This window comes from Littorina saxatilis, linkage group LG16, assembly GCF_037325665.1.
Source record: "Littorina saxatilis isolate snail1 linkage group LG16, US_GU_Lsax_2.0, whole genome shotgun sequence".
NCBI classification, from domain to species: domain Eukaryota; kingdom Metazoa; phylum Mollusca; class Gastropoda; order Littorinimorpha; family Littorinidae; genus Littorina; species Littorina saxatilis.
The window spans coordinates 49,997,935-50,012,599 of NC_090260.1; the positions used below are offsets into that span (position 1 = coordinate 49,997,935).

Below are 14,665 nucleotides of genomic sequence, written 5' to 3' on the forward strand. Positions count from 1 at the left end.
ATTTGCGTAAGTGCGTGTACCCGTGGTTTGTTAGAATGCGCCGTGCGGCCCGGGTCCTCCGTCTTCAGCATTCGGGGTTTTCTGTCGGGGTTACCTCACCCTTAGCTCATGGCCCGTACGTCCTACCCTGAGAGCACAGGGGGGAGGATTTTCCGGGATCCCACCCGGAGCCAGTTTGGTCCGCGGCCGCAAGCGGCTGATCTCCATATCTGAAGACCGTTCCCCTATCCGCCACCCGGGGACGCGCTGGGTTGGGGGTGGTCGCCCCACTGAAAATCCCACACTGGGTTAAGAAAGATCAGCCTGTCCCAGGTAAATCTGCTGTAGTAAATATGTCAGCAAATGTGTCCGAGGGTATGGGTGAGGTAACCTTTTACGTTTAACTATTTTCACGATCCACACAATGCAACAGAAAAGTATGTTTGGTGTTCCAAATTTTATTTACTAAAATTACTAAATGAAAAGAGATCTTCGGTTTACTTCTAAAATGCAAAAATGTTTATCTTCAAACCAAAATCTAAAACAAATACAAAAACTATATGTTTTATCATCTAATTCTTAAAATACATCTTTTACAACTATAACCTATTTGGTTTAAACAAAACTTTATTCAATTTTAATCATGACAAGAACAATGCATGGATGATTACATACTCAAGCATATAATGCTTATTTTAAGCAATCATAGTAATTACAAAACAAAGGTTAGCATGATGGCGGAATAAGTACATTAGCTCATTTCAGGAAACGAAAAACAAAACAAAAGACAAAACAGATACACAAACAAGCAGAAAATGGGAAGGGGTTGGTGATACAGGAGGTGGGGAAAGGGCAGAAGAAGAAGAAGAAGACTTGGAGCGCCAATATTTGAGGGGATTTTTTCAATTGTAATAAGTGCACATAAGACACTCGCACAAAGTTAATGCGTATTGTGATCAGAGGAAAAGTCACTACATTGCGCATAAATCGAGACATAATTGATAAGTCGGAAAACAACAAAAGAACATGAGAGCTAGGTTATGGGGAAAAATGTGTCAGGCAGCATGTCGCATGACAGTGTCTAATAAATGTAATGAGTGAAGTATAGAGGCTCATTTACGGAACCTGCCCGTCTGTCTCATATAGTCCTGTACAGTTATGAATATGGTCTGGTTGACATTTCGTGAATATTGCGGGATGCCTTTCAATAATATTTCGATATACTTATAATCATTTGTCAAATTATCAATGGACAATAATCTTATATCTCTATACAAGGGACAATCCAATAAGTAATGTTCAGCAGTCTCGCTGGGATAACCACACTCGCATTGAGAGCAATCCTTAACCTTCGCCAGAACACACATACACCCTTGCATAACCGACGATGCGGGTCGTCCATGGCCCATACTTTTTATAGAGGCCTCAAAGTGTTTATTCCTCAACCGATGGTGCGGGTCCTCCACGACCCATATTCTCCAAGAGAGTCATACATCATGCATGTGATCATGCTTTTTTTGCGGGAAAAGTGCTCCCGAGTTGCTGAGGCATGGAAGATAAAGATACACTAATTTTCTTTCTTTATTTCTGTGTTTCCTTTTCTCTGATTTCATACCTCTCTCTCTTACTTTATATCTGTATCACTTTCTCTGCCTCTCCCTCTCTCTCTCTCCCTCTCTCTCTCCCCCTCTCTCTCCCCCTCTCTCTCTCTCTTTCTCTCACTCTATCTCTCTGTCACTTTCTCTGTCTGTCTGTCTCTCTCTCTCTCTCTCACTCTATCTCTCTCTCACTTTATCTGCCTCTCTCTTTGTGTATTATGTCTGTCTGTATGTCTGTCTGTCTGTCTAGCAGTTTGTCTGTGTGCTTGTCAATCTGTTTATCTGTCTCTGTCTATCGCTCTCTCTATCTCTCTCTCTCTCTCTCTCTCTCTCTCTCTCTCTCTCTCTCTCTCTCTTCATTTTCTTTCTTTATTTCTGTGTTTCCTTTTCTCTGATTTCATACCTCTCTCTCTTACTCTATCTCTGTATCACTTTCTCTGCCTCTCTCTCTCTCTCTCTCTCTCTCTCTCTCTCTCTCTCTCTCTCTCTCACTCTATCTCTCTATCACTTTCGCCCCAGATTGATAGTCCTTGGCTGACCAGCTGCTCGCCCAAAATAAGGGATACCCTTCAATGGAAAGTTGGACTGAGAATCTGCCACCCAGAAGACTTTTATGCCATATTTATCCGGCTTGGATGGCAGGTACTGCAGAAAGCTGCAGCGTCCCCTAAAGAGCACCAGCTGCTCGTCCACAGTCACATAGCAGCCTGGGACATAATGTTGGGACAAGTTCTTCATGAACTCGTCCCACATGTCACGGAACGGTGCAAATATGTCTCTCTGCCTTCTGGCAGTTCTAGTTGATTTGTCGTCAAAACGCAAATGTTTCATGAGCAGCTGGAAGCGTCTCCTGCTCATGCATGCTCTGATCATAGTGAAACCATTCACAGAGTCCAACAATGTGTCAGTGTTGACTGTTCACAAAGCCTGGTTTTCTGGTACCCAGAAAAAGAAGCATACCAATGAGACCTTCACATTCAACTGTGTCCATTGGCTCCCACTTCTCCTTCAAGATCCGGGAACCTTCAATGTTTGTAAACTGGACAATGTCACTTATCCTTTTGTCATTTACAAACAGCCTGTAAGCATCACGTGGACTGTTAGCATGCTGACAACCAACAGCCTGATTGCCAGAAACCCTGAAAACATTTCTGGCAAGGGTCTTTGCCTTGTTGGGGTTTGGATTCCTGCTCCATTTTGTCCCATTCTTGGCAGTTTCACCCGTGAATGTTGTGGCAGTCTGGCCCCTTCCCCCGAAGAATCAGACTCCTCACTGGGTGTGCCACTATCTGCTGGTGCAGGCGGCGGCTCCTCTTCACTCGTCTCGTCATCTACACTGACAAGGCCTTCTTCTGTGTCCGAGCCTGCATCTGCATCCACATCTTGCGCTGAAACAAACATAGCCAAACTGATAATGCAACAGATGAAAAGAAAACAACTGCTCAAGAAACTATTCAGAAATTCCGGACTCTCTCTCTCTCTCTCTCTCTCTCTCTCTCTCTCTCTCTCTCTCTCTCTCTCTCTCTCTCTCTCTCTCTCTCTCTCTCTCTCTCTCTCTCTCTCTCTATCACACATACAAACAAAGACACAAAAACACAGACCTCTCACTCGTAAACACATTGCATGTACATGCACACAGAAAACAATGCAAAAATTATAAAATAAAACCAGTGCAAATAAACCAGATGATCGTGCATAGTGATAAGCACACCGGCCGATATACACAACATAAACGAGAGAGAGAGAGAGAGAGAGAGGAGGGGGGTGTTAGTGGTTTGTAATATCATGCATATGGGGGGATGGGCGGTTCTATAACTTACACTGGCCCTCATCCTCAAAAGCGCCGCCTTCTGCTACTGCCAAGGCCTCAAATATGTTTGGTCTCTTCTGCGCATCTGCAACCAAAGACACAGGCCATTAATTTCATGAACAGATTGTCTCAAGGACTGGCCTCCAAGTTTGATCGAGCAAACAAGAATAAGAAGAAGATATCGATTTTCTATTACTTTCACCATGAAACGATAAACAACATTGACCAAAAATATCACGACACCATTACATACCACTGTGTATAAAAATAAATGGATGAAAATACAAGACCAAAGTTAAAAGAAACAGTAATAATAATGATAATAATGAATAATAATGAATTTTATTTATAATGCGCCTTTCCTCATAGAAAAACAAGCTCATTGCACATTACAGAAAACTTTTTTTTAAAGTAATAAGACAAGACTTAAAATCATTACAGACAGCAATTAGTGAGAACACAGAATAAATATGTAAAACAGTATGTACATTCAATGGCCAACCGGATAGAACAAGTTACACACACACACGCACGCACACACACACACACACACACACGCACGCACACACGCACGCACGCACACACGCACACACATACATACACACACACACACACACACACCATTACATTGCATTACAACAACGACTCACCTTTTCTGCTCTCCATCCTTGCAGTTACAAGATGTTGCCGCTCTTTGGAAGTGAAGAATGACAAATATAATCATGCAGCCGAAGAGTGGCAGTGATGCGATTGTCTAAGTGGCTCAAGGAGGCGTCCAGTTCTCGTAATTTCAAAAGCGACTGATTCTCAGAGTTTCAAGACCGAAACAAAAGCGACTGATTCTCAGAATTTCAAAACCAAACCAAAGGCAACTGGTTCTCAGAATGTCAATACCAAAACGAAAGCGATTGGTTCTCAGACTTTCAAACAAAATGTGTTTATCCAGAACAAGCAGGCGTATGTTTTTTGCCAACAGTTCTTGTATAGGCCTGTATTGTCAGGAAAAGTATAAACAACACTCTGCCTAGAGCTACTTTGTACAGTATGGGTCGTGGATGACCCGCATCATCGGGAGAAGAATAATCAGCTGTCTACCTCTTTGAACATCATGGGCCCTGTGCGACCCGCGCTGTCGGTTAAGGAATAGTCACGTAGGGCACTCTTTAATATATATGGGTCCTCCACGACCCGTATCGTCGTGAGTGTTATAATCAAATTAACACCTTAATTACCTAATTACCACTTCACCTAGATTAGCGTCCTCATGTGTGCATGTGCACAACCAGGTGATCAACAATTACATAAAGTTTCATTGATTTCTGTTCAGTAGTTTAGGAGAAATCTTTGGTTTATTGTGTCTCTGGGTCCTGGAGGACCCATGGTCAAAGGTAAAGGTTAAGGTGCCGCTTACATAAATCAAAATTCAAATCACTCATACCAATACGCAATCTGCAATGATGTACTTGTTCAAATCTTTCTCCAAAATAATAATGGCATGGTACTTTAAAATCAGCACTTGACAAATAATTTTTGAACTCACTCAAGGAGGTGGTCATTTTAACGTTATCTGGTAAGGTGTTCCATAGTACAGTCGTTTTGGGGATAAAAGAGTTGCGAAATAATTCGGTTCTATGAGGAGGCACATATCTTTCTAATGGTCTTCGTCTATGATACGGATTAATGTCAACTACAAGAGGGGGCAATACATTTACTAAGTACTGGGGGCATTTGTTATGCATCATCTTATGAAAAACAATTAATTTATGTCTTTTCCTTCGTTCTTCAAGGCTACATAGCCCACTTTCCTCATACAGCTTTGCATGGCTAGTGCCCTTAACTCCACCTATTATAATTCGTAGGGCTTCTAAGTGTAATGTTTCTAATGCATCTGCCATTATCTTAGTGCAATTATCCCAAACAACATCTGCATAGTCGAAATGGGGTAAAATAAAAGACTTGTACATTATTTCCAAACTTTTTCGACTTAATCTATATTTATAAAATCGTAAACAATTAATCAGTAAATTCGCTTTTTTAACTATGCTTTGGATGTGGGCATCCCACTTGCAGGTGCTCTGTAAAATCACTCCAAGGTGTTTGTGTTGATCTACTTTTTCTAAAAAGACATTGTTGAAAAACAGGGGTTGAGGGGGGATTAAATCACGTTGAATATTTAACAATTCAGTCTTAGTCTCGTTAATTTAACTTTCCATTTATTGGCCCATGCACTAATTTTATCAAGATCTTGATTTAATATATTGGTTCGTCTGTCTACATCTTCTAATGCAAGATACATGCTTGTGTCGTCAGCAAACAACTTAATTCCGGATTCAATATTCTTTACAATATCATTAATATAAACCAGAAATAAGAGCGGGCCTAGCACGGATCCTTGTGGAACACCGGCAGGAATCTTTTTAACATTAGACTGTGTTCCCTTAATTACAACAACTTGCTTGCGGTCTGTTAAATAATCACAGAACCATAATAATAACCGACCTCTAATGCCCACTGCTTCTAACTTGGCCAAAAGGCCCTTGTGCCACACTCTATCGAACGCTTTCGACACATAAAAAAAATACAGCTTGGGTCGTAATGCCTCTGTCATGACAGGAACAAAATTCATTGTAAATCGAAATCAATTGGAATACACATGAATCATCTGGCAAAAAACCAGACTGCTGTGGAATGAGTATGTGATTTGCCTTTAAAAAATCAAAAACATGTACATAAACACATCTTTCTAACACCTTACCAACACAACTCAGTAATGATATAGGACGGTAATTATTACACAATTCTACTGGACCTTTTTTATATACTGGAGTAACATGGGCTAATTTCCACGAGGCAGGAAATTTTCCTTCAACTAAACTTCTATTAAATATTTTTAAAAGGGGTTCTGATACAACATCCACAGAAGCAATTAATAATCGGTTATGTATTAAATCGGGACCTGCAGCTTTCGTCTTCTTCAAATTTATAATAACATCTTTTACTTCATTAACTGACAAGACTAAATTATTCATAAAACAATCAGAAATTTGGATTTCGGGAGGTTCATCGTCTGGATTCTCAATGGACGAATTCTGAATAAACTGATCATTAAAAATATTAGCTTTATCGTGGTCTAAATAATGTATTTGACCTTCTGAGTGGATTGGTGGAAGTTCCTCAGTTTTCATACCCTTCTTATTCATAAAGGATTTAACTAATTTCCACCATTGTTTAGTTCCGAATTTTGAAGGGTCTGAGATCTTTGTATCCAAATTGGAATAATACTCAATAATTCTTTCTCTTTTCTTTTGTGTCAATGAATTACGTGTCTGTCGATACAACAACCAATCTTCGGGTAAATCGGTTAATCTCGCTTTAGTGTGTATCTGATCGCGTGCATCAATTAAATCTAAGATGTCAGATGTTTGTTTGTGTGTTTGTTTATTTGTTTATTTGTTGCTTAACGTCCAGCCGACTACGCAGAGCCATATCAGGACGAGGAAGGGGGGGATGAAGGGGGCCACTTGTCAAGCGATTCCTGTTTACAAATGCACTAACCCATTACTTGTGTCCCAGCAGGCTTTAGTAAAACTAAATTAATACCTACTGGAAGATTACCAGTTTCCAGTATGTTAAAATAGGCTTAACCTATCTACTGCTGGACTTACATCAGAACACTAACAGATTAAACTATACATGAATCGCGAGACAAGCGGCAAGAGAAGAGATTTTTGGAAAAAAATACAGGTGAATGAGCAAGAAGGCAGAAAAAGGAAAAGAATTCACGAAGAAAAAGAGAGCATGACAGGAAAGAGGAACCAAAAATCTACCTAACAGCAAACTAGAAAGCTCCTGCGGTTCCAAAAACAGGAGGGGCCTTTAATTTCATAACCGCAGTGCCCCACTGCGGGAATGTCAGATGTTACCCACTCCTTGTCCTCCGATCGAACTGTTACAGTCTTAACCGGCATATTCTCTTTGGCAATGCTCATGAAAATCCGAGTAAAATCTTGGACATTTTCATCAAGACATTTATCAATAAAGACAGCAGACCAATCAACTTGGGAAAGTGATCCACAAAAACTTTCAATATTCATCTTATCATAATTATAAATGGTTCTTTTAAATGAGCGATTAGGAATAACTACAGTGTTTAATACTGCACATGGTACACTGTGGTCACTACACACAGGAGGAAAAACATCTACGCGCTGTATCATTTGCGGGGTTTGGGTTATTATTAAATCTAGGCAGGTACTACTTGTCTCCGTGACACGTGTTGGCAGGGTTACAAGTTGGGTAAGTTGATATAAGTTCAATAAGTTCAGGAGATGCTGGGAGGGGTTACTACCAAAATCGGAGTTAAAGTCTCCAAGGACGATAAATTTGACAAACTGGTTATTTACTCGACGAATGCTTTCGTCAACTAAGTCCCAATATTGGACCTTCGCATCAGGTGGTCGATAAAAAGAACCCACTAAAAGTCTATCTTTATGAAACTTAATTTCAGTCCAGACTGCTTCAAGTCCTGGCACGTGCAGGTCTGGACGTGGCTTACAAAACAAATATGTTTTAACATAAATGGCTACTCCCCCATGTGGGTCGTTTGGTCTGTCTAGTCTTATTGGAGGTTGAAAATTTGGGATCAGTAGTGAGGACCTGTCGTCTGTATGGGATAACCAAGTCTCAGATATGGTTAAAACGTCATGCTTTTGGACTTCAGGATGCAATATATCAATTTTATTTTTAATACTGCGAGCGTTAATATGGACAATGGACACTTGTTGTGGGTGACCTGGGTTTTTTTCAACATCTCCAGATAAATACAGGCGTTTCTGGGCAAATAGGCCGGAGGTGTATTCAAGGCGTGCAGAACAAAAACAAGTACATTCTTCACTGTAAAAACAGCTAACATTTTGCATCCAACGCGTCGGACTACCATCAATCTTACTCCTTGCAAATAGGAACACGAACAAGGCAAGTGTGACACGGCTCGGGCATCTTAAACACATCAAAATAAAAAATGGTAACAGGGAAGATTCGCACAAAAACTCTAACTTAAGGCCTAGAGCTACTGCCTTCGCGTGGAAGCAACCAATTCTAGCTCTATAAAGGATTAAATTAAGTGACATTTTCCAGCAACATCAGAAACAGTGTCGTGACGAGGAGAGTGCATTGCATGTTATCAACTGTGACTCTGGCGCTTAGTCTACATGGGAGATGGAAGCAAGAAGAAGGGAAAAGTTTGCATAGGGGTTTAAAAATACGAACAGAAGAAGCTGGACAGTTTATGTACAGACAAAAGAAGACGGGGTTGTCGTGCATTTGGGCTATAGCCGATGAGGCTCTCCATTTCATAAAAGAGTATGCATACAAGCAGTTCATAAACTAACAGGCAAAACGTACAGTCCAACTCAAGAGTAAACTCCAGCATATATGTGGGACTAGATTAGGATTGGAAACACTCTATTGGACCAAGTGATTAACCTTTCAATCCATGAAAACAGGCACAAGACAAAAGCAAACGCAAATACATCAGCTAAACAACCGTGCAAATATAATCGACAAACAACAAAATAGTTCTTCAGTTAGTGATCTTACTAATCAAAGAGCATCTAAATCCAGTAGCTACGCGACAAACAACTTTATAAATACTCCAACTATATCAAATAATTACAGTCTATATGATCGGTTAATGAGACAGATAAAAAACCGGACACTCATAAACAGTATTTTCTGGGGTGCATGACTGGACGCCACTATAGGTGCGGCAGCACTCAGTGTACCCACTATATCAGACACTGTGACAGTGCACGGGGAAATAGACTGAGGTTGTCAACAAGCGCAAGAGCTGCAAAAAAGGGTTACATAATCAACACGACCAGATGACAGTCTGATAAGCGATCAGCTAGACGACCAAGATGATTAACGCAGTCATCTAAAGAGTCAGTTGGGGGGTAATCATCAAAGTGATCATACAACTTGTCGAACGAATACTGGAATAGAAAACTATGCAGTCAATCAGATAAGACATCAGGTTTGTATTCTTGTTTGTTTTTTAACTCGACAAACGCTGGTCCGGGATATGTGTTGATCTACAAGTATCCAACAGATTAAATGAATAATAGGAAATAACCAAGAAGCACGCAAGTTGATAATATTTAGGAACATGAGACTTCAAGCAGGACAAGTGCGTAACACAGTTTTGCCGGGTGCACATTTATTCAGGTGCAGCAGCACTTAATATACCTAGTGTACCCACTGTAAAAATCACTAAGTGCACGTGGAAACAAGTGGCCAGTCCACTAGCACAAGAGTTATAGGAAGGTGAAGCACAGGCACCTCATAGCGATTGAATCGAACACTAAACACTGAAAGGGGACAGCTCGCTCAAGCGTGTGAAGCGGTAGATTTTGTCTCTATGTTTGATAAATACGAGGCCGTCACGGACCCACGTGTCCTGGATCTTCTCGTCTCGCTTAAGCTGCCTGGCCTTGGCCGCGACAGAGGCCCTGCTGGCGGTGAGATCATCATTGATGAAGACCCGTGGAGAAGCTGAAGGCAGGCGAGGCCAGCCTTGGTCGCCCAGAGTCTTAGTGACATCAGTTTTGTTCAGTCCTTTTCGCGCCTTCATCAGGCTCTGCTTGGCTCTGTTGGTGCTGAATTTGACGATGATTGAGCGAGGTCGTTGATTCGGCCCCTCTGTTGGTTTGCCTACACGGTGGCTCCTGTCAATGTCACTTACGGTAAGTTGCACACCCACACTTTCTGCAAGTTTGATGACAATGTTGTCGGTATTTTCATTGAGCCGCTCCGGCACAGGGCCAATGCGGACGGAGTTGCAACGAGTGTATTGTTCGAGGTTGTCAAGCTTGTCGTGTAGCTCTTTTATCTCGCCGTCTTTCTTCGCGACAGTTTGTTTAAGGGACATGATTTCCCCTTTTAGCTGGTCCACTACATGAGCACCCACGGCTCGCGCGATCATGTCCACCACCGACGGCTCAGCCAGAACATCACGAAGTTGCTGCTTCATCGTAAGCTCCCGAGGGGGTTTGAGTGGGTTAGAGCTCGTTGGCGATTTCGGGTTAGCTACTGCTGCTTGTGGGCTGTTGCCTTTGTTTACAGAATCGATCATGGTGCTTGACAAAATCTCTGCGCTTATGATCGTAGCTTCAGGATCAGACTCGGATACAATGCTATCATCGGCTGAGACGCACTGCCTCTTCCAGGTTTCGTCAATGTCCGATAAAGGAGACGTTGGGGGACGCTTGGTCCCGTCGCGCGACATGGGGAATTACGAAAAGGAATTATAGCTGTCAGGCGCCTGTAGTTTGAGACTTCGGGTGTTGATCCGACACAGTCACGCACACCAACTATATGTACGCGTGAAGTTCGTGGAGTTCGTGGCAGTTTAACAGCAAACAGACTCAATGGTGCATGACGACATGAAAATAGACCGGTCAGATACTAGGTCACGGATCATATCAGATATAAACCGTCAAAGTTCACACGAAGCATAAGTCTCAATAAAACCATACCTTGTCATTCCGGATCACGAGCATGTTATACACTGTATTGTTCACTCATATGTAGACACACTTATTTCCTCACTTGGCTGTTAACGAATACGTAGGAGAGTCCTCAAACCAGCCGTCAGTCGTCCGCCATCTTTCTTTCTTTATAACCTATTTGATGATGTAACTTCAGTTTCTTTCAATGAATAATCTTCTCCATTATTCAAGATGACCAAATGATTCTTTGCATTATATGACTATCTTATGTTGCCAATGAAAAAGTACTTATGAAACCAAAAAGTGCTTTAAATAATTATAACTGACTACTTTAAAAATAAAACAGCTAAGCCTAAAAACTCATTAAAATTAAAAAAATAACATTCACATACTTCAAATAATCTTTTGTCACTAATTCCTTTCTAAATTTCCTAAGACACAACATTCCTGAGAGTTCTAAAACACGATTCCTGACTTCCTGACAATCAAAGGGAAAGTAATCCTGACATTCCATTTGTCAAGAACAAGCACAGTTCCTTCCCTTACACAAATCAGTAAGCCCCCAAAAGTACGTTGTAAAACGGGAAAGAATGAATAAGAATGAATACTTTCACAGGTTTACATGTTTTAATGAGATTAAGGCTTTTAACAAGATTTGACAAAAGAAGTGTTACAAGACATGCGGTTTTTAGAACCGTCTACAATTTTATCGCCACAGGTTGTAGGCACATTAAACAACAAACAATAACCAGCCAACCAACCCATCTCTGTCTGTCTATCTCTGTCTGTCTATCTCTGTCTGTCTATCTCTGTCTGTCTATCTCTGTCTCTGTCTCTCCTGCCCCCCCTCCCCCCTCAGCTCCTACACGGCCGATCTAATCTTTCAATTTGTTAAGGGTCGTATACATGCATTGTCCGTTTCAGTGTCGATAGATGCAAATAGACTGAACATTCCTCATTGATGACGATCGCAACAGCCAAGTTGATGGTTGAGTGTTTGGGACACCGCCACCTGCTTGATAAAGAGAAGAGATGTTTCGATCTCCCGGGTCACTTTATTTGCATACCTGCTTGCCCCCCCCCCCCCCCTCCCCCCATTTTGTGTCACAAAACCAGGTAAAAATGGTAAAGATCCTGAAATCCATGTCGGTGAATTATAGAAACATGAAAATACCCAGCATGCATCCCACGACACAGAGTAGAGTATAAGTATATGGCCGACGGAACATACGGCCAAGCACATACAATCCTCTTCGTGCAAAACCATGGGTGTACATGGGCGTTTTGGCCCACAAACACACAGGAAAATAAAATAATGTTTGAACATTTTTTCTGAGTACCATGTGAGGAAACACGTTCACATACTATTGCATGACAATAAGGTGAGTCACACTATCTAAAACAACGCTATGACAGAAGTGACGGTCATATCATGCACACCACTCATAATTATGAACATCGCTATGACAGAAGTGACTGTAATATCATGCAAACCACACATATAAACATCGCTATGACAGAAGTGACGGTCATATCATGCACACCACTCATAATTATGAACAGCGCTATGACAGAAGTGACGGTCATATCATGCACACAACTCATAATTATGAACATCGCTATGACAGAAGTGACGGTCATATCATGCAAACCACACATATGAACATCGCTATGACAGAAGTGACGGTCATATCATGCAAACCACACATATGAACAGCGCTGTGACAGAAGTGACTGTAATATCATGCACACCACACATATGAACATCGCTATGACAGAAGTGACTGTAATATGGAAACCACACATATGAACAACGCTATGACAGAAGTGACGGTCATATCATGCACACAACTCATAATTATGAACAGCGCTATGACAGAAGTGACTGTAATATCATGCAAACCACACATATGAACAACGCTATGACAGAAGTGACTGTAATATGGAAACCACACATATGAACAGCGCTATGACAGAAGTGACGGTAATATCATGCATAGTACATATATGAACAGTGCTATGACAGAAATGACGGTAATATCCTGATCATTACATATATATGAACAGTGGTATGACAGAAGTGACGGCAATATCATGCATAGTACTTACTGTATATGAACAGTGCTATGACAGAAGTGACTGTAATATCATGCATCTATCTATATATATATACGACTTGTGTCTGTGTGTGTGTGTGTGTGTGTGTGTGTGTGTGTGATTGATCGCCATGCACGGCCAAAGTTCTCGATGGATCTGCTTCAAATTTGGTGGGCTTATTGACAGAGACCCCGGACACAACCTGATCGATGAGATATTTCAACACGTGCTCTCAGCGCGCAGCGCTGAACCGATTTTCGTTTTTCACTGCACGTTACTATTTTTAGATCTCCCTTCCTTCGTGCGCTGGCGTCAATCGATATTCCCGTTTGTACGTTTATATTTAGAAGGTCACTGCACGTTACTATTTTTAGATCTCCCTTCCTTCGTGCGCCGGCGATGCCGGCGTACACCCGGCAAAGCCGGGTCCCCGGCGACGGCCGGGTATTCGGCTCTACTTCTTCCCGGCGAAGCGGGTAATCATCTAGTAGTACATATATGAACAGTGCTATGACAGAAATGACGGTAATATCATGATCATTACATAAATGAACAGTGCTATGACAGAAGTGACGGTTCTATCATGCACATCACACAGGGACCGGCTGTGGAATGTGCTCCGCCGTGCAGTACCTCTGGGTCACCGGGGAACCAGGCTGCCTCTCCTGCCCCACCCTTGATGGCAAGATCACAGGAATCAGAGGACCAAGTGTTAAGGTTGTCAGACCATGAGGTAAATTCATCTTAGAAAAAACAACAACACCGAAACCTCATATTTTAAGACTTGAAGTTATGTTTCAAATGAATAAGGTGCATTATCATTAGTTTTACTCTTTTAGTGTTGTTGTTGTTGTTGTTGTTGTTGTTGTTGTTGTTGTTGTTGTTGTTGTTGTTGTTGTTGTTTTCCTTGTTTTTGTTTTTCATTTTGAATTTACATCATAGAGCAACAATTATCTGCTGTGTTCTAGGCAAATATTGTATGAACCACCAACCAGACATAAGTCCCTATTTGGTGTCTGTATTTTCACTGTCTTCATAGTTGACGTAGGTACTAGAAGTGAGCAGATAGTATATCATCATGTCTTTGATTCCAGAGAGAGTTTCTCAACGCCTGGTTCCCTCACCTTGAGAGCGAATCATACATAATCCCCCCGGCTCACATGGACACTGTGCATGAGAGAATGGCATATACCGGAGAAAGTGAGAGAATCCAGGTACTGAAAACACAGCAACAAATAGACATAGATGAGAGTATAGAGGTCAGGGACACTGTCCGCATAGACAGAGTGCTGAAAAATGTCCACCACTGCATGAATCAGATAAAGGACAAGGCCGCAAGGGAAACAGAAATTATGGTAATTTTGACTCAAGCTAAATTTGGTGTATATGGTGCTGATACCCAAAGCATCTATACTGGTGCAGCCGCCAGAAACATGAACAGCGTCAAGGCAGAGCCGTTGAACCTGAAGGAGGACTTTGTTGACCTCCTCGTCATACATCGCGAGCGTGGGATAATGATGGCGGCAATCATACCTCAGACAGAAGACGACCCCCTTGCAGTTCAAGAAGAACTAAAGAAGGCCGCTGCGTACCTGAAGCAAGCCAGAGATGTTGTGAGGCGCTCTGTTCTGGGTGACCTGGGGCCAGTTTCATATACGCGCTCTTAGGCGTTC

The 14,665-nt window shown here is 41.8% G+C and overlaps 1 protein-coding gene across 8 annotated transcripts in view; it reads left to right on the forward strand.

Moving 5' to 3' along the window:
• LOC138951157 (uncharacterized) overlaps window positions 1-14,659 on the forward strand; it is a 37,244-nt gene extending 22,585 nt beyond the window's left edge. For all 8 annotated transcript variants that reach the window (XM_070322795.1, XM_070322791.1, XM_070322794.1 and 5 more), the window contains 2 exons: window positions 13,591-13,725; window positions 14,087-14,659. In XM_070322795.1, coding sequence (XP_070178896.1) covers window positions 13,591-13,725; window positions 14,087-14,659 — 708 coding nt within the window. The remainder of the gene's footprint in view (window positions 1-13,590; window positions 13,726-14,086) is intronic.
• Window positions 14,660-14,665: the final 6 nt, after the last annotated feature.